Source organism: Ascidia mentula, chromosome 2 (assembly GCF_947561715.1).
Source record: "Ascidia mentula chromosome 2, kaAscMent1.1, whole genome shotgun sequence".
NCBI lineage: Eukaryota > Metazoa > Chordata > Ascidiacea > Phlebobranchia > Ascidiidae > Ascidia > Ascidia mentula.
The window spans coordinates 8,796,328-8,819,389 of NC_138567.1; the positions used below are offsets into that span (position 1 = coordinate 8,796,328).

The 23,062-nt window shown below is 40.5% G+C and overlaps 3 protein-coding genes across 4 annotated transcripts; 1 reads left to right on the top strand and 2 right to left on the bottom strand.

Moving 5' to 3' along the window:
* Positions 1 to 325: 325 nt before the first annotated feature.
* On the bottom strand, positions 326 to 8,043 carry LOC145888660 (uncharacterized). The gene is made up of 6 exons (XM_082979460.1): positions 7,949 to 8,043; positions 6,539 to 6,644; positions 6,258 to 6,404; positions 5,331 to 5,420; positions 3,480 to 4,301; positions 326 to 3,306 (listed from the first exon to the last, which is right to left on the bottom strand). Exons 2-6 carry the CDS (start codon positions 6,636 to 6,638, stop codon positions 1,046 to 1,048), a joined length of 3,420 nt encoding a protein of 1,139 aa, XP_082835586.1. The 5' UTR covers positions 6,639 to 6,644; positions 7,949 to 8,043; the 3' UTR covers positions 326 to 1,045.
* Positions 8,044 to 8,701: 658 nt separating this feature from the next.
* LOC145888344 (sodium/potassium/calcium exchanger 2-like) lies at positions 8,702 to 18,765 on the bottom strand. Its single transcript, XM_082979074.1, has 16 exons — positions 18,351 to 18,765; positions 18,184 to 18,272; positions 17,803 to 17,932; positions 17,219 to 17,388; positions 15,656 to 15,781; positions 14,988 to 15,111; positions 14,448 to 14,553; positions 14,028 to 14,072; positions 13,467 to 13,561; positions 12,393 to 12,487; positions 11,951 to 12,011; positions 11,124 to 11,167; positions 10,911 to 11,042; positions 10,303 to 10,392; positions 9,793 to 9,959; positions 8,702 to 9,526 (listed from the first exon to the last, which is right to left on the bottom strand). The coding sequence occupies exons 1-16, from the start codon at positions 18,649 to 18,651 to the stop codon at positions 9,277 to 9,279; spliced, it is 2,025 nt and encodes a 674-aa protein (XP_082835200.1). The 5' UTR covers positions 18,652 to 18,765; the 3' UTR covers positions 8,702 to 9,276.
* Positions 18,766 to 21,180: 2,415 nt separating this feature from the next.
* Positions 21,181 to 22,699, top strand: LOC145889288 (L-serine dehydratase/L-threonine deaminase-like). Of its 2 annotated transcripts, XM_082980224.1 has the most exons (4): positions 21,181 to 21,328; positions 21,445 to 22,105; positions 22,179 to 22,303; positions 22,363 to 22,699. In XM_082980224.1, exons 2-4 carry the CDS (start codon positions 21,468 to 21,470, stop codon positions 22,551 to 22,553), a joined length of 954 nt encoding a protein of 317 aa, XP_082836350.1. In that variant the 5' UTR covers positions 21,181 to 21,328; positions 21,445 to 21,467; the 3' UTR covers positions 22,554 to 22,699. The 2 variants fall into 2 exon arrangements, with proteins under 2 accessions (XP_082836350.1, XP_082836349.1); XM_082980223.1 differs by having other exon boundaries at positions 21,181 to 22,105.
* The last annotated feature ends 363 nt before the right edge of the window (positions 22,700 to 23,062 follow it).

Below are 23,062 nucleotides of genomic sequence, written 5' to 3' on the forward strand. Positions count from 1 at the left end.
TGCTTGAACGTTTCCAATTGACAGTTTTTATGAATGAAATCATGTATTCTTTCCCCGTTGCCAATTAAATCAGAAAATATGCGAATTAACATAATATTAAAATTGGTTTATTGTCAGTAAAATAAACACTTTATTAACTGACCAAGCAACTTCGTTCTGCTTGGAATCTATAATCTCCACTGTGAGGCACGAGTAACTGGTTGGCAACCTCTGGACTACATAAGCATTTGTTATCGTTGAACAAATTTAAAACTTCTAAACAGGAACATTTTCATGTACTTTCTTTGCTAACTCTTGGTCGATGTGTTGGAATAATAAATCAGAACACGTGTTATGAAATTCATTGTCGAGGTATAGAAATGAACACAAACAAAGATCCATACTAAGATTGAGAAACAAGATTGTGAACGTTAAGCACGAGACAATTCCCTACACAGCATTAGGTGAATAATTGCCCTCAATATGTTTGGCGTTTTAAAACGCAGCACCCAAATGACCGGTGCAACACGAACCATTGCGTTAGTTAAAATTAATCGCCAGCGACATCAGGCGATTTTTGTTGGACAAAAGTAATTTTAGCTTCGAGAAAAGTGAAGACAAAAGGGTTTGAAAAAAAACATCCATATTACCAGAAAAATGCTTCTTGTTCCTCGCGCAGCACACCACAAAAACACTTTTTACATTCTATCGAATGTATCCTTGCAGAGCTATTTTTACAAATGTGATACTGCTGTGTCGTTTAGGTTACATGTACCGGCACATTGGGCGAGAAAAACCAATGAAAACAAATGGCGGAGGTTGCACATTCCGTATTAACAAAAAACGACAAGCATAGAAACTTATTCGGTTGCAAGCTCGCTGTATGTACAGGTGGCAAAAAAACACGGTTATGTACATTCTGGCAGTGGAAGAAAAGCGTAAACATTGTTAGAAATGCATTGTGATTGCATATCAAGCAGCCCCGCGCCTATTGTTGATTGCACCAAAAGTAACGAGAAAAATTTGTTGACGTGAAGTTGGGTCATTTTATCTGTCCGCGCGCATCTCATTGGTTCTTCTGTTCCACAGTTGGCAACTGAACGTTACCTTGATCTACTTCCACGCGTGGGCTTTTGACTTGCGATTCAGCGGGCTGCCGAGGTTGAGTTACTGTCTGATGCTTCACGTAAGGATTGGGAGCGGGATGGTCACCACGCCAGGCTTGCTGTCCGGGATGAACAGGAAATTGGGACGGAGGCTGCTGCCAAAATCCCTGATGTTGCACATTCTCGTGTGGATTATAATGCATGTCCGGCTTAGCGAGGTAAGTCATGCCGTCGGCGGGAACGGGCCCGGGCTGATAGTTAAAATTCGACCCCTGCGGCATGGCAGGGTTACCAGGGGTTAGTGGCATGTTAGTGGGTGTTGCCGGCGCACTCCCAAATCCACGATTCGGGCCCCCCGAGTTGGGACTCATGTAAGGGTCCAAAGAGGGCCGTCGGTGGGACGCAGGGCTGTGTTTTGCCGGGTGCCGTGCCCCAGGGCCTTGGTTGCGAAGTTTTGGCGTCCCGCTGCGGCTCCCGTGTTGAGAGATAGGGGAAGGTGACTGTAACGGCGACTGCAAACGTGGCGACGCGATACCGTGTGTTCCCATCTTCGGGCTTGGGCTTCCAAAAGACGGAACATCATACGAAGAACCAGGCGACTTCTTTGGCTGGTTTGATCGGCTGCTCGGTCGTGTCGGTGCCGGCGGATGCTGCATGGTAGTTGGTGACGTGGCTATCTCCGGACTTGTGCATGGGCCTTTCATAATGATCGACACGGCGCCAGAGGGCAAACGCGCCGCGCTGGTTCTTCGTTCACCAAGGCGACCAGGTTGTGTTGCGTGCTGCCTACCCTGCTGGTAAGGCGTCATGCTGGTTTGTGGAAGCGTTGGTAAATATCCGCCCGGCTTAAACTCGGGCATGGACACCGGTTGTGGCGTAGAAGTGTTGGGAAATAAACGACTGTTATTACTGTTGTTTAGGTTTTGCTGCAAAGCCATGTTGTCCATATACCCAGGCATATTGGGATTGACCATCTGTTGACCGCCGTGAATACCGTCCGGTGCCATTTGAAAGTGCTGTCCATGGGCCTGTGGCATCACCGCGCCCTGAAATCCACCGCCAGGCGTGGTGGGCTGTATCGGATAACCTTTCATTTGTTGTTGTTGTTGCTGCATCATCATTTGTGGATGCTGAGATTGCATGGCCATTTGCTGGTTCTGGTCGAACTGAGAAAACTGGTTTCCCATCTGGTTCATGTATATGTGTTGTTGGTTCACGTTCTGGCCCATGTGCTTGTTTGGAAAACCGGCGCCCATCTTGCTGGGGTCGAATCCAGCCGGGAAGCTATGGGGCGCTGACTGTCGCACTGAACTTTGCCTTTGAAACATCGGCATTTGTCCAGCAGACATTTGCATCATCGCTTCGGAACCGATCGCGCTCGGTGCATTACCCGCAAAGGTCATAGCCTGACTTCCAATGTCACTGCGACTGATTGAGTCGATTACTGATGCCTTTGGGTCTGGAAAATTCCCTTTCATCATGGGGTTCATAGTGGGCATGTTGGGGTGTACGGGCTGCTGCTCCTGCATCTTAAACTGAGGGAAACGCGGCCCTATGTATTGTTGGGCCCCGTCGACTATGGGCTGTTGTTGTGGGCCGCCGTCTGCTGGTCCGAACATCCCTGGAAACTGCATTGCCCCACCAGGTGGGGTACACGGTGTTTTAGGCTGTTTCTTTTTGCGCTGTTGTTTTTTACGCTTGGGTTTCGCAGGTGCCGGCGCTGTACCCATGATGGGCTGTTGGTTTGTGACGCTTGGTATTCCGGACGAAGCCTCGGTTTGCAAAAGATTCACCAGCAATGGACTCGCCATCGACATACCCTTTTCCTGTTGCATTTCGGCGGCTTTCGCCATGGCCTGGTTGTTGTATGAGAAGGGAAACTGTGTCTGGCCCGCAGAACCGGGAGACGCCATATTGTGCTGCATCTGCGCTTGGTTCGGTATGTTTGCGGGCACAGGCATTCCTGCTTGAAGATGAAACTGCGGCTGTGGTTGTGGCTGGCCAGGAGTGCCGGGGTTCGCCATGGTGGGCTTGTACATTGGGCCTTGCTGGGAGTTCATTCGTTGCAAGACTTGGTTGTTCCACTGGCCCTGAGGGCTGTTCTTGTGCTGGCTTGTGTCCGCGCTGGTGTTTGGCATCATCGGGTTGGTGTTTTGAACAGGAAAGTTGTTGCCGGATATGGGAGTTCTAACCGAATGAGGACTGTTCACTGCTTCCATGTCTGCGATACGAAAACATACCAGTTCGCAAATAATAAGACAAAGCGTTTTCACTTAGTTGTTTGCCAATTACCACAAATGGCGCCATGTTTGAACTACGCGGTAAGTAGTTTCAGCCTCTGTGTAGTGATTTTGTAAACTAATCATAAGGGGCTGTAAGAAACAACCATCTTACTTGCTGGCATTTGTTGTCCCATCATGCTGTTGTCGGGAAGATGTTGATTCCCCAAACTTAACATTCCAGGCGCCATCTGCTGACCTGGCATTGTCTTGTTTCCGCTAGTCACAGCGTTATCCGACGTAAAACCGACACCAGCTGGCTGCTGAGGTTTGCTGGTGTTAAGCATGCTTTCTGGACTGAAAACCTGCCCGGGCGTGGTTGAAATTTGCGGAAAGTTCTGCGACTGTCCTTCAAACGAATCGTTAAAGTTTGAAGTGGCGCTGTTTTGTCCTGTGGTGACGTTGTGACCGGAAAGCAAACTCTGAAGTTGTATTCCCATGATGTCTGCCTCTGGATTCGAACCGGTTGTAATACTTTGAGCTTGAGGTACTGTGGTTTGTTGGTGTTGCTGCTGGTGCTGTTGTTGTTGTAATTGTTGTTGTTGTATATGTTGTTGTTGCTGGTGTTGTTGATGATGGTGGTGGTGGTGTATCTGTTGGTTCCAGGCTTCAGAAACCATTTCTTCAACACTTGGAGACAACTGGGTTTGGGTTGGTTGTTGCATTGGAAACTGTCCTCCGTTTGCTGAGGAATTCGTTGCCATAAAATGTGCTTGCGACATATCCTCGCGAGCAGGACTTTGGGGTATTGTGGCTGTCTTTGTATTCGATAACTTGGGGGCTTTCGGGGGAATTTTTTCCTTCGGTTTCCTGTTTCGTTTCTTGGTGGTTGGTGTGGTTGCAGCCGCAGATGTAGGTGTTGGCTTCTGAGGTTTTATGTTGCCCTGACGAACGGGCGGCGTGTTCCCCGAAGATCCCATCACCTGCATGCTAATGCCTGCAAGCAGTTGCAACAGTTAGCTGTTATAGGCACATCCACATCATAGATGCATCAGCTTAGCTGTTAGGTTGCCACTTACTGCTGGAATTGATACTTCTATACTTTCGATCCTTGCTTAATGATTGTTGTTGGAAACACCCACCTTCCTGTGGATTCTTAATCCTTCACCTTCCTACACTCATTTACCAGCTCAACCCAGTGTATATAGAAACGAATTGGTTTTACCTGCAAATGTCTTGCAACTGTGTTTTTTCCGTAATTCCAAAACTTACCCAACAGATCGACGGTCACCGCAAGGTACCACAAAATGGAAAATAGTGTGCCCATTAGTGTAACAGCTAGCACAGTGCCACTGTCAACAGTTGCACTGATGAGACCTTACAGGTCGAAATAGTGAGTGTACATACTTTGTCTGCAGCTCTCCAAAACTTGTTCATGACAAATCATTCTTGCATTGCTACACTGGTAATCTTGTTTGGATTCAAATTCTTTGAACAAACTGTTTGTTCACAATACAGCAAGTTTTTTAACTAAATAATATAATAAGAGCTATTATTTTTCAAAAATATCTAACCTTTGTGGCTTCCATTTGGTTTTCTGTGTCTGATGTGCAAGTTTCATGGATTCTATTCAATGTGCAATTGACTGGACTAACAATCTACAGGCACACCATTGGGACTAACACTATCTTTCGAGAGCGTTAATACGCTTGTCAGTATAACGTTATCAACTAAAGCAACACATTCTCACAACATACATATATTTTTTCTTTAACGTCAGCTTTTTCTGGTCAATAAATTTTCTTGATAATAACACTCTCTAGCCTTTTTCAAAGAAGTCTTCCTTACCCTTTACAAACAATTTAAATCTTCCTTACCCTTTACAAACAATATTCCAAAAACTTTCCCCCCAAAAAAATTAACACAATTGTTGCAAATATTAACAGAAAACATAAGAAAAACGATGAACTTTATTCTAACTCTGTCTGCAACATTAAAAAAACAATTAAAATAAAACAAAACTAACCTGATTCCTGATTTGGGGCCTGTTGCTGGAAAACCACTTGTTGAGTGCTTCCCTCGCCGTCGGAAAATGAAAGCTTAATGATGTCCTCACCTGAAAGTGAAAAGCCGAGTAGGTTGTGGTGACTTGCATGACAATTGACAGGTGTTAGCAATAACAGAGTCAGTCAAAAATACCCTGCTAAATTTCCGCTGCTGAATTGCCCTCTTCCTGTTTGTAAAGCAGCTAACTTGCGCAGGAGAAGCAACGCACCAACAAGGCTCAATTGTTAAACATTTGTACTTGTCATACGGCACTCAACGATGTTGAAAAACCGTTATTTTGCCATTTCAACTAAAACCATCAAATTTTGTAGACATGTATAAATGGCTTAGCAGACAAATATTTTAGAGATAAATTACTAACATTTTTACAACCATTCAAATTATATATATTAATATTGAAAAAAATACTTAAGACCTAAAAATATTTCTTTTGCAACAGCCAACAGTATAGACCACATTTAAAAAAGCTTAAAGTTGAGAGGCTTGCTGCAACTTATGCAGAGCCCAATAGTACAGGCAAGAAACAATGCAAGTTAAATTCCTGTTTCCTGTAACCCAACACCCATTGCAGTCAATCGGTTGGTGGACAGCGCTACTAACCACATTTTGCAAGCCTGTCTAACAGGAATTCCATGTCAGTCATTCAATCACAAAAGATTTAAAAAAATACACATACCTTTGAAATGTCATTTGTAATACATACAATTTAAAATTACTAAAAATATTCAGTCATAAACTAGTTTTAAAATACATAATTTGGTGTAAACATATTTGAATAATTATGTCAGTTGAGGTAAATGCTCCTGGTCTGACCATTAATAAAATTTAAAAGATCTGTGTTTATTGTTGGTAGGTTCAGTGATGTAAAATGGGAGTTTTTACAAACCTTCAACTTGCACTGATAGAATGCCAAGTTCATTTAGTTGATTGTTGTTGGTCATAGCCATCATTTTTAGCTTGTTTGCAGCCTCTCGGGGAATGCTGAATGTCACTTTGACACTGTTCCATGGTTCCACTTTAGTAACAACACAACCTGACCACAATAATTGTTTTTATATGACATGTTATGTTAAATAAATAAAGTATTATAGTAATCAAACACCTTCTTGCAGCATTGGTTGTTTTTTAAGAAATAGGATAGCTTTTTAAAGCTTTGGAACTACATACCAAATCCGACTACATTGGACAGGCCATTTTTTAAAGCTTCAATTTCCTGAGAAATGTTCTTGTCACGGTAATCACCATGATACACGACGCACACATTCATGTTGACCTAACAAAAATATTTACTGTTAGAGCACACCTATAACAAGCCATACATCTTGTCTCATAAAGATGAGTGTTAAAAATAGTGCCTAACAAAAATATCTTTCCATAAACAATCAGTTTTGTAATCTCCTTAATTTGTAACCAAATATCAAGTGCTTGAGAAAAAAATAAAGGGATGTCATCATGCCATTCTCTCAAAAGCAAAATGACATAAAGGAGTGCTAAGATACAGACAGAAAAATGTAATGCCTGTATTGCAAACTTTCAGGTCTGACTATTTTCTTGAAATATCCAACATGTGAAAAATATGAAAACTTTTTATGTTTAATTAACCAATGGGTGTCTGACTCAATAACCTGTGGTTTTATCAGTGCACATACAATTTCATGTTAATGTGCATAAAAATTAATTGATTTAATCTCCTGATAAATATTAGTACATTTTATGACGCTGTTTAACTGAATACGATAATCTATTAGTTCAAATAGGCAGACCAGTTCAATTATCATCTAATATGTCACTATTTGTATAGTTTGTAAGGTCTACCTATGAAAAAAATAGTAAAAAATTGGAACTTGACAATAAGTAAGCAAATCTAGAGTAGTTTTCAACCCATGGTCACAGTATATATACTTTCCCCCAAAAAAATTCAATTGAAAGTTAATTTTCCAGATTTGTTTATTGTATTTGTGACGTGGCAACCTTTGTGGGGCAACATTTTTGCAAAACATTGTTAGATGCAGAAAAAACAGGTTTGGGGGGGGGGTCACTGGTTAGGCTGAATTTAAATTTTAGGGGAAGTGGTACAAGAGTTTGTAAGGTACAGATGTCAGGCAATGGCTGCCTATCTTTTTATTCGGATTTAATTCATTCACAAACCTGAATGGAGTTTAGTTTTAACACAAAGAAATAGGTAAACAAATGGGTTAAAGCAAGTGTATTGATTCTATGCTCAGCTCATGAGATAATTCTTGATCTTAATGAGATCTTATCTATTCTAGCCAGATTTAATCAAATTTAGCCAAACCAGAAAATTAATGGCCCATATACATTGTATGTGATAAAAATGTGATTAAACAACTCAAACAATCCAATGATTTTGAGCATTGACGGAATACTATTGCATGTAAGTAAGGTAATAAAAAGTATTATAATAAATCACAGCACGTAATGCACCTGACCCCTACATATATCTTAATCGTTTGAAATACGAGTTGGTTTTACTTTGCCTTATAACTAACTCAACATGTTCTTTTTACCAGTGTGTTTTTTTACATTAGACACAAATAAAACGTCCATACGACTTACCTGTATGTGGAAAAGATGTGGCAGAAAACAATAATTTTAATACATTTCATTCATCGCAATCCATTTCTTTTGACAAAGCATTGGTTGCTCTGGATCTAGACACCAGGATTAAATTAGAGTTCGAATTTCTGTGAAACTTTCCTCATGCCCACGATCGTATGTAAAAGAGACATTGTCCAATATGGTCAAATTTTTACATAATCGACGTATTATTCGTGTGCCTGATTCTACAATGATGTCATATTTATTACCCAGTTGATGCTATTGACACAACATGTACCGAAGCGCCCCGTAAACTAACATTTTAATAAATATGGTTAGTGAACATATTAACCAGTAGTTCTCAACCTGTGCTCGTGCGAACCTATTTTTAAAGATCATATGAAATAAGTTTCCCAGCATTTTCGGTGGAAATCCCTCTGCTCCAAATCAACAATGATATTTATGACCCCTTCACGTCCATACCCCCCACCCAGACTCTTGCGAGCCCAGGTGCGGCAAACCGACTGCTCCCTCTTGTGAGGCCTGGTGCCACAGTATACGTTTTTGCTTGTCACATAACAAGGCTATAACGTGCTACTGCTGTTAGGTCTATTGTAAAATATATGACTAATTAAAACAATGGTCACTTGCCGGGGTACCTACGCAATTGGTCGCGTCTCCGCTAACCCTGTATCAAAATATATTTTGCGTTTGATCTATTAAGTCTACACAAATATTTATTTTTTCAAAAGTAGAAATATTTAATGTTACGACATCTCAAGATTTATTGCAATGAAAATTCATGAGACAAGCGTTTGCTATTCACATGACAAAGCAGGTGCACAGTGTCGAAAGTTTTGACTTTATCAGAACGCAACTCATTAAAACAACTTAGGATACTTGATAACACTTAACCTAGCGATATCCAAGGAGTGATGAAGTAAAGCTGGTGTTCGTTATTAGTTGTTAACATAATTAGCAAGAACGTATACGTATGTGAAATACACGCATCACTGGCGTAAAAGTACTAGCGCAATAATGTTATGTAACCTGCGATATTCACAAAAATCCCTTACAATTTTCGTTCCTGCGGCAATAGTGGTCGCCTTTTGTTGGAAGACGCTGTGTGTTTTTTAAATCTATATATCGTCAAAACCTTAGTTAAAAAAAACAAATCTGCACCGCATGTTAAACTATCGACGATTTTGGGGTCAGTAAACCACATTTGGAGGTAAACATCTCACGAATGATACTAATAGCACCAATTGGCGATCCCGGACGCTAACTGTACGCTGCTGTGATCGATGAAAAGCGCAAGACAATGTCCTTCAGTGCAACCTTCGCTCTTAGGTTGTAACTACACATCCAATGATTCCCAGTTCGAGCAAAAGGCTGAGAACGAGGAATACGACGTACAGGAGTAGCATGATGATTCCAAGTCGTCGATTCATTCGCCATTTGCAGGCCACAATGCTAATGACAATGAACAGGAGCATCGAGAAAAGAAGAAGGATGGAGCAGAAGAGTCCATTGGACGAAACCTTGACGGCCTTGCCGAGGGAAATGATGCTGCCGAGAAGCCAGGGAAACGGCAACCTGCATTACAAGAGCACTGACTTTTAGCTTTTGTTTGTTATCTAATACAATTCGGTAGTGTGTTTCCGCACAACTATAACGATATGGGGTTAAAAGAATAAAAATACATTTGCAACATTACTGTTTGGTTTGTTTTTAATTTAAAAACTTTCGTGTTTACTGAAAAGTTAAGATTATGCAGTCTGAGGAGATATTACAACGACGTTTCAAATCTTTTGTTTATTAAACTAATTTGCTTAAAAATCGTGAGCTAAGCTAATACATACCCAACAGTCACATCGAAGATGTTGCTGCCAACTGAACTCGACACAGCCATGTCACCCAGGCCTTTCCGTGCCACTATCACACTTGTTATCAGATCAGGGACCGAGGTTCCGGCTGCAAGAAAGGTTAAACCCATCTCCGCTTCCGAAAGTCCGATGGTCTCGCCCACCTGTAGGAGTGGACAATGTAAACATTTTCTTCGTAAAATCAACCAATTCCAGCAACACCTCTTTTGCGTGATTGTGGAAACGTCAACGTCAATTTCAAGATATTAAACTAGATATTTAACCTAAACTAAACTTTTGAAAATTTTTTTCGCTTTATTTGGCATCTTTTGTTCTAAAATAAAAAAAATAGAAAAATCATTTATTTTGATACAGACTGTAAAAATAAACCAAGAAAGGCTTTGCAAACAGATTTTGTTCCAATATCATCCTAAAACTTCAGACGATATTATAAAATATGAGGCGTATTGGCAACTGAAGGTATAGATTTTATGGGGACAAACGCACCTGATGAGCCATCCACACCATAAAATACGAGAAAACTGAAATCCACAAGATGCTGAAAAAAAAGGTGATGGCGAACCGACCTTCTTTTTTCTGCAAATACCGAAAAAGAATATTTTTATGATTTAAAATTCCAACGGTACATGAACGTTGCTTGTGACTCATGCTATTATGTTATCTCGCAATGGCGGCGTAAAGTGATACTTGAAATTTGCGTATGAGTCACGAATCCAATTAACGAAAGTGGAAAGTGTCGTACAACCACATTGATTGACTTGTAATGCTCATACTGATGCCAAGACTTTCATTTTATTTAAAAGCAGAAATATTAATTTTGATAAAAAAATGGCGTGAATTGAAAATCTTGAAACAAACGAATCAGGATTTATTGCAGAAGTTAAGAAGTCTTTATTGGCCATAAAACTATCATGTATATAAACTCTTTGCAGTGACAATATACTATACAGCCTCTCATCACTGTTTTTGGGTGCTGTAAACCAGTTTGGACTTAAATATTAGCAAGTGAAGTCAATAATATATGATTTCAGTGAGCTGAAATCTGTCTGCAGCTCACTGAAATCAGTTTGGACTTGTTGCGTAATAACACCTACCGGGTCCCTGACGTCGGGAAGGGTGAGCCACAGAAGGAACATTATCGGGGATATCGTGACATAAATACACCGCTTTGTGCATGTTTTCGGCCACGAAAGATCCAAAGTCTCGGTGTGCTGCTCTGGTAAATCCTGTCAGACGAATGATTGACGTTTAAACCCAACCGATGGGGAACTTATAAACTTAACAAATTAAGGAATAGTTCCACTAACCTGTGCCGAGACTGCGCTCGCCTTTCGTCCGTTACCAACCCATTCTGCAAAGTAATCACACGTTTTTTTTTCTCCCATTTCAGTGCCGTTATTAGTTTGCGTTATGCGTGGCAATATTATATGGACATTTCGACAGGAACGTAATTGCATAAGATACGTTTACGAACACATGCCATTAAAATTGTCTTGGCATTCAAGTTTTGTTAAATATTTATTAGTATGATGTAATGTTAAATGCAATTTTCAAACGAAGATACGGTTTTTGTGTTGCCATAAGAATTTTAATACCATGCCGTTTCACGATTAATTCTACAGTGCTATATTTGTTCCGCCTTTAATAATGCAAACATCATCGCAAAAATGCATCCAGTTCCCTGTCCAAAGACTTTCGGACAATCGCTCGATCTCTCATTGCTATCAAATTCCACGACATACGTAAATGTTATCAATAGATCGATCCAAATATAAACTGAACGCATATTGAACATAATGCTGCAAATACGACAACCCATATTAAACGTTTCCAGTCACGTGCAAGTTTGTGTTTTGGTGTGCAGGATTGGCGAAAATCATTGACAACAAGTGGTTCGTTTTTTAGCGTATCAGCTACAGTTTTATTGGAAAGGAGGATTCCAACTCACGTATATAAACATGCTCTTATGACTCGCATGAAATTGTTTGAATCAAATGAAACACCTTTTGTTTTAATGTATGTTCATTGCTCAGTTCACTTCACATGTATGAAAAATTCTTGTACTGTTACTATTACAGGATCAAGATCGAAGTTCTACGGTTTTAGCGGTTTAATTTCACATGTTTCCACTTACCGTTGTCTCGTTTCCCGTCTCCGTTGCTTCGACCAGGAATTGAAACGTCGCCCACTTTGTTCTTTAACAAAAAGTTACACAATCGACGTAAGTTTGAGAATAAAACTTGAGTCGTTCGTCGTTTCTTCTGATATATATATTTCGCTTACAAGTATGTATCGTCAGTATCACTTATTCAAATAAACAATTGCCGATGAAATATTGATATCAGATAAAACGTAACGTCATATGACAACTTATCGAAAAATCAGATACCAAGTCTTTGTTGCCCATGAGACTGTTTGGCGATCCAAATACTTTTTACGTAACTTCGTAATGATAATGAAACACAAAAGTGATTGCGAAAGATACAACAGCTGTTTTATCGCATGAGTTTTACGTAAGTATACGAAAAAGCATGCGAAATATTAATAATATACAATGTTTGTGTCGGTCAACTTACGTCCGATGAGAGCATGTCTCCCTTTCTTGACGCACTCGCCGACAAAACCCTGACGTCATCGTTGCTGGCACCTGGTTGCGTCACAACTTTGGTTCCTGCCCCGTAGAATAAAAAATATTCGTATCACGATCAAGCCTCGCAGTTTCTCAAAAATTATTTCCTCCAATTCGATAAAAAATATATCCTTTTTCGGAGATATAAATGTGACTAACAGCTTTAAAATAAAACTCGCAAAATGTTTAAATCGGTAGGTTTTTAAGACTTCTTTCCGTCACGCGCTGGAAATAGCACGACGCGTTCACTGACTTGTGAGAAATAATCCAATTAATCACACGTGGAAATTTTTAGCCGCAATCACAAACCGCGAATTTATCACGGGAAAAGCATTCAGGACCGAAATAGACCGCGCACTTCGAACTTCCTGGGTTCGGCTGAAAGGTTTTACTTGTCGGACGTGCCTAAATGGCCATAAAAAGGTCTGAAGTTCTAATGGCGTTGTTGTCGTTTGCGACTGTCGCAGCGACACGCTTGTGCTTTTACGCCGGGCATCGATCGGCAACTTACAACTTCACGCGAATGACGTGGTTGTATATTTGTTCAATGCAAATTTTTTCGCCCGAACGCTGCTCGGCAACCACCTCAAAAACCGCTTTACTGCGCGTGCCATGAAACTGTGCGAGTCGTTGTGGGATTTTTGGCCGGTGGTTAAAGCAGCTGTTGTACCGCAATGGAGTGGTGAGTGACCCAGCGACAGGTGATGGAGTATTGATTTAGAACTGATTGTCCTGTGTCCCAGCTGGCTTTAAAGGTGTTCTATGACTTGCGGGAATTACAAGCATAATTGAAACTTTTTTCTAAATTTGTGGATATGTCATATTTTTGTCAGGAAATAGTGGCTTACTTGACGCAACTTGGCGGCGATGCCAATGTGCCTTATTAGTGTCTCATTCAATTACTTTTCTGCCACCATGATAAGGAATGCATTTATATACACACACAACAGGAACAACGGTTTTCAGCTCATATAGGTCATTTGCGGGCTCACGTAGAAAAGCGGAAACACACAATTCGTACCTTCGTTTTCATAAACAATTGCTGTGTTTTTCCCGTTGGCCGGAGACTGCTGTTCTTCAATATTCGCATCGCCACTGCAAACTACCACGTCGCCACTGTATAAGATTAATTTTCACTGGTTTAAACGAGTTTCAAGGCTAGGCCAAACGTCGGGATTTACAATACTTTCAATGGACGTCACCCCAGCAAACCGTAACTATAGAATAACACAACAAGTTAAGATATGCATGCTTATGTATGAAGTACAAAAGGTGTGGTCAAGTGCAGAAGTCACCTGTTTGATTTTTCACCAAAGTGCGCCATTCACAAAAAGCGAAAGAAGATTGGTATGTTTTAGTGCAAAGCAATCAAAATCTATTATTTTAACTTCTAAAGCATTATTTCTATCTCTACAGTGCAAACTCAACTACACTACCAGTGCCATACGAATAAAGGTTGAAGAGAATGAACTGGTGCAAAACCAGCCAAAGCCGAGAAGCGTTTTAGATTGCCAGGCCTACACAACACTGCACAAGCAAATGGTGGTGTTAGAATAGTTAGTGGATTGCTACTTTAACAAACCATTCTTTCTCTTCTAATCTTGATGTATTTCCTTTAGCCATTAAACTGTAAAGGTATACGTTGTACATTCATGTACACATTGGTTTGACAATGTTGTAGGTCACTTTCATGGACACAATATAGTCATGATCAACAACGTAAATATACCTCGACGGCATATATAGAAAAGAGGTCAATAATTTGAAACTTTCAGAAGTTTTAGATTGTAGTTAGCTGGTTTTATCATTAACATAAAAAAAATCGATTTCGCCTGCACGGGCATCCTTAGTTTCTTATTGAAACGAAATATAGAAGAGAGTATATTTGATCCCGTATATGTGTTTTTACCCTTTGTTTTGACCGGACACCGCACAAATAAAAAGCTACTTTTAACAGTCATCTTGCATTTAATAGGTATAACTGCCACAACATCTGTTTTACCTTGTCATTTCGCTCTCATTTCTGGTAAGAGTTTTGGCGACACGTGGACTGACCAACTTCATCCTTGCTATCGCGTAAAGCCGGGACGATTTCTCCGCTGTGTCTTCTGCAAAATTACATTGCCTTGTCAGCAATCGTGTTGCGAATAGTTGTTATGCTTCTCAAAGAGATTTCGATGGGATTATGGTGTTTTGTGTCCTATTGTTTTGGTTAGCATAAAAAGGTTGAAAAACGCTGAATAGGCTTTCGATTTTTCAGAACTAAAATATTGTCATATGCTAGTTACAAAAGTTGCGTGCATCATCATGTAATTTCGACACGGCGCTTACTTCTGGCAAAAAAAACAACGTATACTTTCTTAAACAGTAAACTATTGACAGAAGGGAAGTATTGTGAAATTATAATGTGTCTTGTGATTTGTAGAGTTGCTTTCTGGGGCAGCAAACCCAGAACAAATCGGTACCAATGCCTCTGCCAATAGCGAAGCTGCTCGAGATACAGGAGTTTAGACCAACGGCGGCATGGAATTTAAAGACGTACCGTCTGTGGTAGGATCAAGACTATGCATCATAAGTTGCACTATCCCATAACTGAAAGTGCTCTTCCCTCGTTGTTCTCCTGGATTGGAGATGGCGTCCACGATGGCTTTCACGCTTCTTGGAGGCTGAGCAAATACATAATATCTATAAGTGATCGTTTACCTTAAACCAAAGTTTACGCCACGTTGAGGCAAACCGTTACTCCCTGTTAGTGTGAACCAGAGTTGTAATCAGGTCGTACATTTTAGACCTGAACCCATACATTGGCTACATACCCCAGCCAGGAAATTAACACTGTTTTTAAGCCCTTTTTCAAATATATATTTTAGGAGCTCTGAACTCGAAATAGAAGTTGCGACGCAAATGTGACAGAGTGTAATTTAACTGTTTCAAGACGTTACGTTGCACTAAGACTCTGCTATTTTTGTGACTTGACCTACGTCACCGCATGCACATTCGTGTAACCAATGAGGCACACGAACCAGTGAGTAAATCCAATTGTTTCGACTGCACGCTAGGGAAGTGTGCACCATATACAATGCCCACGTACAAGAAAAACGTCACTGTGGTTGTTTGCCACATGTTTTGTGTAGCCACAAACTTGCATTAGGAACACAATTAGCACGAATGCTAATGGGGGACTCGCTCCCCCAACTTGCGTGAACTCACCTCGTTTCTACCGCGTGACGTAGCAAAGGGCAACTTGGACTTGACCCAGCTCTCGATCTGACTGTTAAACTTCATGAAAGTGACGTAGAGAAGGTATATCATTAAGAGTATGATGCTCTCGTAATACTGCAATGAAAAAATCGGGCATTATTTTTTTATGTCCACGAATCCCATATCGCCCAATTTTGTTGGTGAGCTCATAGAAGACAATTTTTTATTTCTCCCACAGACATTCATGAGTCTCACAGAAATTTTCGCCAAAAGAGACTGACAACGGAAGATTGTACATACTTTCAGTTTGCTTAGCTTTACAACTGATTCGTTTATGTACATGTTGCGGTATATATAACCAATGCTTTTCAGTGTGCAAAAGTATAATATAACAAATAAAGCTTATCATTTATCGCACCATTGAATTATATACATTTTACAAGTTTTTTCATCTTTAAATGTTCAAAATGGGTAAAAATAATACAAGAGAAAGCAAAAAGATGCGACGTTTTGCTTTTATTGCGAAGCAGAAGGAAACGCGCAAAACCGGTGAGTCGGTGACGACCCGCTTGAATATTTCATGGCCTTCGTTGAATTTTTCAAGGGCGTGCATAGGGGAGTTTTAAAGCAGTACGTGTGCGGTCGCTTTGTGTTTCACCTAAACTTGATCGAGCACTCGGTTAAAGCTTAAACGAACGAGCATCAGCACGGAAGAGAATCGCATTAAGGACAAAAGGAGTTTTATATCACTGCGTTTAAATAGCGCACGTGTGCGAAGATACCAAGAATCATTCATTTGCGAGGAAGAAACAGAGACGAAGACCCCCCGAAAGGTTGTATAACTTTATTTTCGAACGAATGATTTGCGACCACCTGTAATTAAAGGCATTCCCAGGCCACGTGGACCATCATTCAACGTCGTTAGTTGCTTGAATAATTTACCCTATATCGCTCCCACTGGCGCGGTAGGCAACAAATAAGCTTATTTATCTGGAAGGGGAGAAATCCCACGCGGGTAACTTAGCGCTCGTAAACCGGTCGCAAAATCGACGTATAATTGGTCCAGAACCGGCGAAAATGCTGGTTGAGACTACATTGCGGGGGAAATCTTACGGTCCTTGCATAATTTATCACAACATATCACCGTTGTTGTGGTTGATCCCTGAACCCAAAGTCCTCACCATAGTTTCTTGGTATTAAAAATATACAGTTTAGGTAATTGAGCCAATAATACGTTTTGAGTAGGGTGCATACGAGGCTTTATGGTTTAATACATCATTCCAGCTAAGACAATGAGATCAAATTACAGCCATCTTGGAATCGGGCCGTGTGGTTGTAAATAAATTAAAACAGATGTAATTATCAGTACCTGGCAACGCAACCGCTTCAATTAAAAACGTTGGTAAACTAAAACCGAAACGGATAAAGCACACCTTATATACAAGATTATCAGGTTATGCAAAATCTTGAAGGTTTCTATAAATAATTGAGGTATCAAATTCTTAACAAATTCATTCATTCTAACTGGTCGAAAATTGATAAAGGTTTAAAACAAGTTCATTCATTTCACACCTGAATTTGGCTGTCGCTAAATGCAATGATCAAGCCTGCCAAGCTGATGATGTAGAAGAGGCAGTCACGAAAAAGTGGCCACCAAGTAAGGCGCAGGACTTCGCGGCTAACCAAACTGCACATCCCGATCACGAATAAGATATTAAACACAGCTGAACCAACGATGGTACCTGAGGCAAAGAAGGATTCATATTAGGGCGCTCTCAATAGCTTCAGTATGCAATTTAGACTTTTCATTACAATCAAATGGTTTGGCCTAATGCTTGTTGTGGTATAGCTATTATAAAAAAGCGGTGTGATCTTAAATACGGCGTTGTCGAAGCTTATTAGTTCCTCGACGTTCATACGTTGTATATGCATGTTGGAGCTATATGCAATTAATAAAGAAAAACATTTGATTGTGTCATAACTTGCGATTAATAAACTATGTCGACAAACACTATTCGAACTAACACAAACATTTCATTTTTCAAGTATAAAAACGAAGCGTGAGGATACACAGCTTTTCGTTGGTCTTTTAGCTAGAATACGTTATGTGTTAAGAAGGAAAACTTTCATGTAAAGCTATGGCAGAATTTCCTTACCAATGCCAACATTGCTTTTTGCGAGGAAAAGACCAATTAGCGAGGTTGCTAGTTCGGGAGCGCTTCCACCGGCCGCCATGAACGTCGCCCCCGCCACGTCATCCGATATATCCAAGCGTCGTATGATCACCTGGCATTGTATACGCAACCGTATGAATTATGCATCCGAATGCATAGAAGGCGCCACAGGTGGACGCTTCACTCAGGTAGAACAAGTTGCATTAGGGTCAGAACAGGAATTTGAAACTATTTGCTTTAAAAAAATTTGAATAATTTTGGAAGTGGTGGTTATTACGATACAGTTGGGCATATGTAAGCATTGTTGCACAAATTGTAGGAGTATGTCAGGTTTCTTTTGCACTATACCGAACTATCATCTACCTCCAAGGCCGGAACAAAAAACTCGTCGCAGACAATTGCGAGCGCCACGAACATGTAAAGCATCCCAATGGCGTGCAAGATGACAGCACCTAATTTCACAGAACAATACATGTCAGAATTACAATGTACAGGCAATAAGGGATAACAAAAAGGCGAACTGGCATTACCTTTTCTTCTCATTTCTAGATCAAATATGTCAGGGGGGTATATGGGCGAATCTTTTGTTACATTTGACAGGGACGAGTTGAGGCTGGTCGCAGTTGATCTCCGCAAACGGACGTAGTCTTGACCCATATGAAAACCCTCGCTTTGCTCATCTCTGTCGAAAACAGTAGACAACAGAAGCGTGCTGAACACCACTGCCAAGATGACGGCAATTCCCCAGACGACATTTTTCATTCTCTTCTTAGAGACGCGCTTTGCAAGTGACGTCGTCGGCAGTGACGCCGAATTGGATTGCAAGAACATGTTGACGACGATACGTCAACTTTTTGAGTGACTGCCTCAAGTCTATGCAATTTCCCCGGTACTGATTTCAAAATATACACTAGTCCTATTTTGTTAGAATTTAGGAACTTTTGAAATATCTGTAAACCAAATTCGGTTGTGAACACACCGTACCACTATTTAGTAAAAAGCAAACAAATGATGTCCTGCTGATTTAATTGCTGACAAAGTTAGACTGCAGCTGCTTTGAAATACTCTTTTGCCTGACGTAATTGTTTGGGAAGTATAGACTGTAGCAAAGAAAACTATACTAATAGTTTACCTTATATGACTCACACATTGTTAAATACATTCATTCGACAAAGCCTCTGTACGTAATGACTGGGCAAGAACAACATACTCAAGTACTGCAAAACGTCTTCAAGGCTTCCGTAACATTGTAGGAAAAAGAATGACGCCCGTTTGTTAATTGCACGTCTGCAACTTGTCGTGACTGAAACACTTGTCACTCGCATGAGCAAACACACGAAATCGAGCCCTGCAAGGGAACAGAGGAAATCGATGCGACCCAGGCATTGCACACTAATTTACGGATGATAACTGACGAAATACTCTCGGGGCCGATGCGGTTCAAGAAGTTCGTGGGGCCATCGTAATTTCATTAATAATGTAAGTTGGACAGCGAGTAGCCTAATAATGTACTAACAAGAGTCAGCAGAGCCCCTGTCTGTATAAGTGCTAATTACGTGGAATGCAGACTTAGCCATTTTGTATTAAATGCGCAAGCGATTGCATCACAGAATGTGCAATTACAAGTAACAATTTATTACCCTTAGCAAGTGGCAATCTCATTTAGGCCGGATTTAAGTCGTCACATAACTATAACAACACCAGACCCATCAGCACAAGGAAACGTATAATCAACAACGACAGCATCTGGTAATGACGAGATGCCCTCTCTATCTTCTGCTTACGTCATAAGACGCCCACTGCCCATGACATTTAACTAAACCCATCAGAGCAACTGTAAGCAGCCTGCTTATTTCGCAACACAACGCATTGACTAATTGGAAGCGCCGTCGTTTGTGCGCTGTGGAAGCGCCTATTTATCACTTGCGAAACAGAGTTCCAAATAGCTTGTGACTGCGTTACACTGCTTCATCGAAACAGCAGCATACAGAAGCTAATATTTAAAACCATTTACTGATGAGGGACTAAGTCAAACCATGGCCGAGTGCGCGTGTCCATGTTGCACAAAACCTCGAATTTACGGTTCACCGCCTGACAGTCCCATCCAAACCGAACACAAAAATAACGCAGGTTTGAACGCACTGCTGCCTTTCCAACTCACGCTTACGAGCTGCGGGTGCAAATGTGAAAGTGAAATGAAGAAAAAGGGAGCCGGGCAGAGATCGGTGGCACAACGCTTTTAAAAATTCATAGGCGATCTAATTGGCTTTGCACAAATGCGGGTCTTGGTGTCCTGGCAATATATCAACAAAATGTCAATAATCACAATGCAAAGGCGGTAGCAAAAACCTTTCAATCAATCCGTGAATTGCATAACTCAAGAACCTAAACAAACGACAATTTAACCTCTTGCTGACCTGTTAACATTTGTATGTCGGTATTGGCTGCTGTAACGATAACCATATACGTAATGTTGGTTTGATAAGCGCGTTTTTAGTGTTTCAGTGGAAACTGTTGATACCACTTACATTGACATCAACGCGACATTTTCGAAGTTCGAAGTAAATAATGTATAAGAAGCATTGATTGGATATTGATCATAGCGAAATGAGAACTAGCCTCGGGTGGCAGGTAACAAATAACTAACGGTGAAAAAATGCGCATCAGCAGCCCGGCCTAACATAGTACATGCAAAATGCGTGGGCTCACATTATTGCACCATAACGTCAGTTATAGTGCAAGAAAACAAAACATAAGGCTGTAAAACTCATCCGACAAGGTTGTAAACGGCTGTTGTAAACAAAGCTTCAAACATTTTACTTTGGGCATTTTGCATGGATTCAGGTTTGCCCAAAAGCATCTGACAGAGAGATGGCGCACTGCTGATCTAACCTCATAGGCAGCCACCTACATAGTATTGAATACAGCTTTCTAGGCGAACAATGCCTTTATGTCCACAACAATCGAGTTTCAGACACTCGGCCGTGCCGAATCGTATCGGATGCCAGTCACAGCAAAATAAGCATATGGTGTTAAGCAGCCAGTTGAAGCTAAACGTTTCTACTACCCAAATAATTTGTATTTTGCGCAAAAAAAATGGTAAATTATGTTCCAATTATACACAAACGTCACACTAAAAAAGAATGCGTTTGTTTTGTGCACCAGCAATCTAACGTAATTAAAGCAACCTCTGTCAAAAACAATCTAGTAAAGCATTGCAACATTTTGTTTTCTTCACAAAGCAGCTGACTATTGAAACAATAACTACTATCGGGTATACAGACAATTTTTAAAAAAACGCATCAAACGTGGGAAAATCCCTTCATTTGTCCACGACCAATGGTAAATGTGTGTTTCGGAGGTGTGGCACACAGTTCGAGTATCTTAAGGACGTGTCACATATAACAATCGAAATTTTTACCCTGTCTGTTGTTAAAAGTTTTACAAAGTTTTATTTTTGTACGCGCTACTTGTTGCTTTGGCAACGTGGATGAACTACAGTACAAAGGTCAGTCAGCAACGCTATAAAGTAGCTGCATGGTTCTGGTTGGTCGTAATCTTTAATTGGGACAACTTTTGCATTCAAACCGCTTGTTTATTATCTGCCTCCATTGATCTACACAGATAGTTAAACTCAATACTTAGACATGAGCAACGACGGACCTCTTCACTTCAAAACCCCATATAGAAAAAGTCCCGCATTGAGCAAACTAACTGGATGTGAAATTTGGTTAAAATTTGAAAATTGCCAGCCATCTGGTTCATTCAAAATAAGGGGCATTGGACATATGTGCCAAAAGTGTGTAGCAAAGGGCTGCAAAAGATTGGTATGCTCATCTGGTGGAAATGCTGGCATGGCTGCTGCATATGCTGCTAGGCAACTATCTACACCAGTCACCATATTTGTGCCAACCACAACTTCACAATTAACTGTGGAGAAATTAAAAGAGGAAGGCGCAGAAGTCCATGTGGTTGGGTCAGTTTGGGATGAGGCAAATGAAGAGGCCTTGAAGTTAGCTGCACAGGATGGATTTGTTTATGTTCCTCCATTTGATGACCCTCTTATTTGGGAGGGACATGCAAGCATTATCAAAGAACTTGAAAGTAAACCAGATTTGGTCATTTGCTCTGTGGGTGGGGGCGGTCTGCTGTGTGGAGTAGTTAAGGGTCTGCAGGCATGTGGATGGAATGATGTCCCTGTTTTGGCTGTGGAAACAGTTGGTGCTCATAGTTTCCATGAAGCAGTAAAAGCAGGACATTTGGTCACTCTACCTGGCATAACAAGGTTAGTAACAAACAAAATATTGCTATAACTAAGTCTATGACAATCATTTATTTTTTCCTTACTGATTGTTTAGTATTGCCAAATGTCTTGGAGCAAAGACAGTGTGTCAAGGTACGCTAGATGCTGCAAAGGATCACACAATAATTCCTTGCTTAGTTACTGACAAGGATACCGTCAAAAGTATTGGTACATTTTTAGGTAAGTCTTTTAACCATCAAAACTATGTACAAACCTTGTTACACTTTACTTTCCAACAGACGATGAAAAAGTTCTGGTGCAGCCAGCATGTGCTGCCTCATTTGCTGTTCTTTACAATGGTCAGATAAATCAAATTATCGCAGAACAACCAAAACTGAAAAATGTAAAGAAAATTGCAGTAATAGTCTGTGGCGGAGCTCAAATAACAATGGAAATGCTGCAAAACTGGCAAAGGGAGTTTAACTGTTGATAAATAATCTTATATTTGTTTGTATATTTTTGCATCTTTTAATTGCAAATTAACCTACCTACGTGCACGACTGTCACATGTTTGGTGGATTTGAACAGGCCAATAATGCCTCATTCCAGTGTATGCATTTATTAAATACATAAATTCATATTGCATTTTTGAAACTGGTTTGGAAATTCCTGAAGCAAGACAGGCTGTATGGCTGTATGTATAAAGTTTTAAATGTTATTGCATAACATGGTCTTTTTTCCATACATCTAGCGGAATTGAAATTAAACAAGGTTGTTTCTTTAGTATGAAAAGTGTCTACGTTATTAACATGTGGCCATGAAAACCATTTGACAGCGTGCAAACACACAACAAAAATGTACTTGAATAGATGAAAATAAACGAAAGGTTTAGACAGTTAGATACTTATTACCAATTTAAATTAAAAAATACGATGTTTTTTGTAGAGGATGTAAAAAAAACGTAAAAACGATTTGTCCGAATCCAAATACTAACAGTCA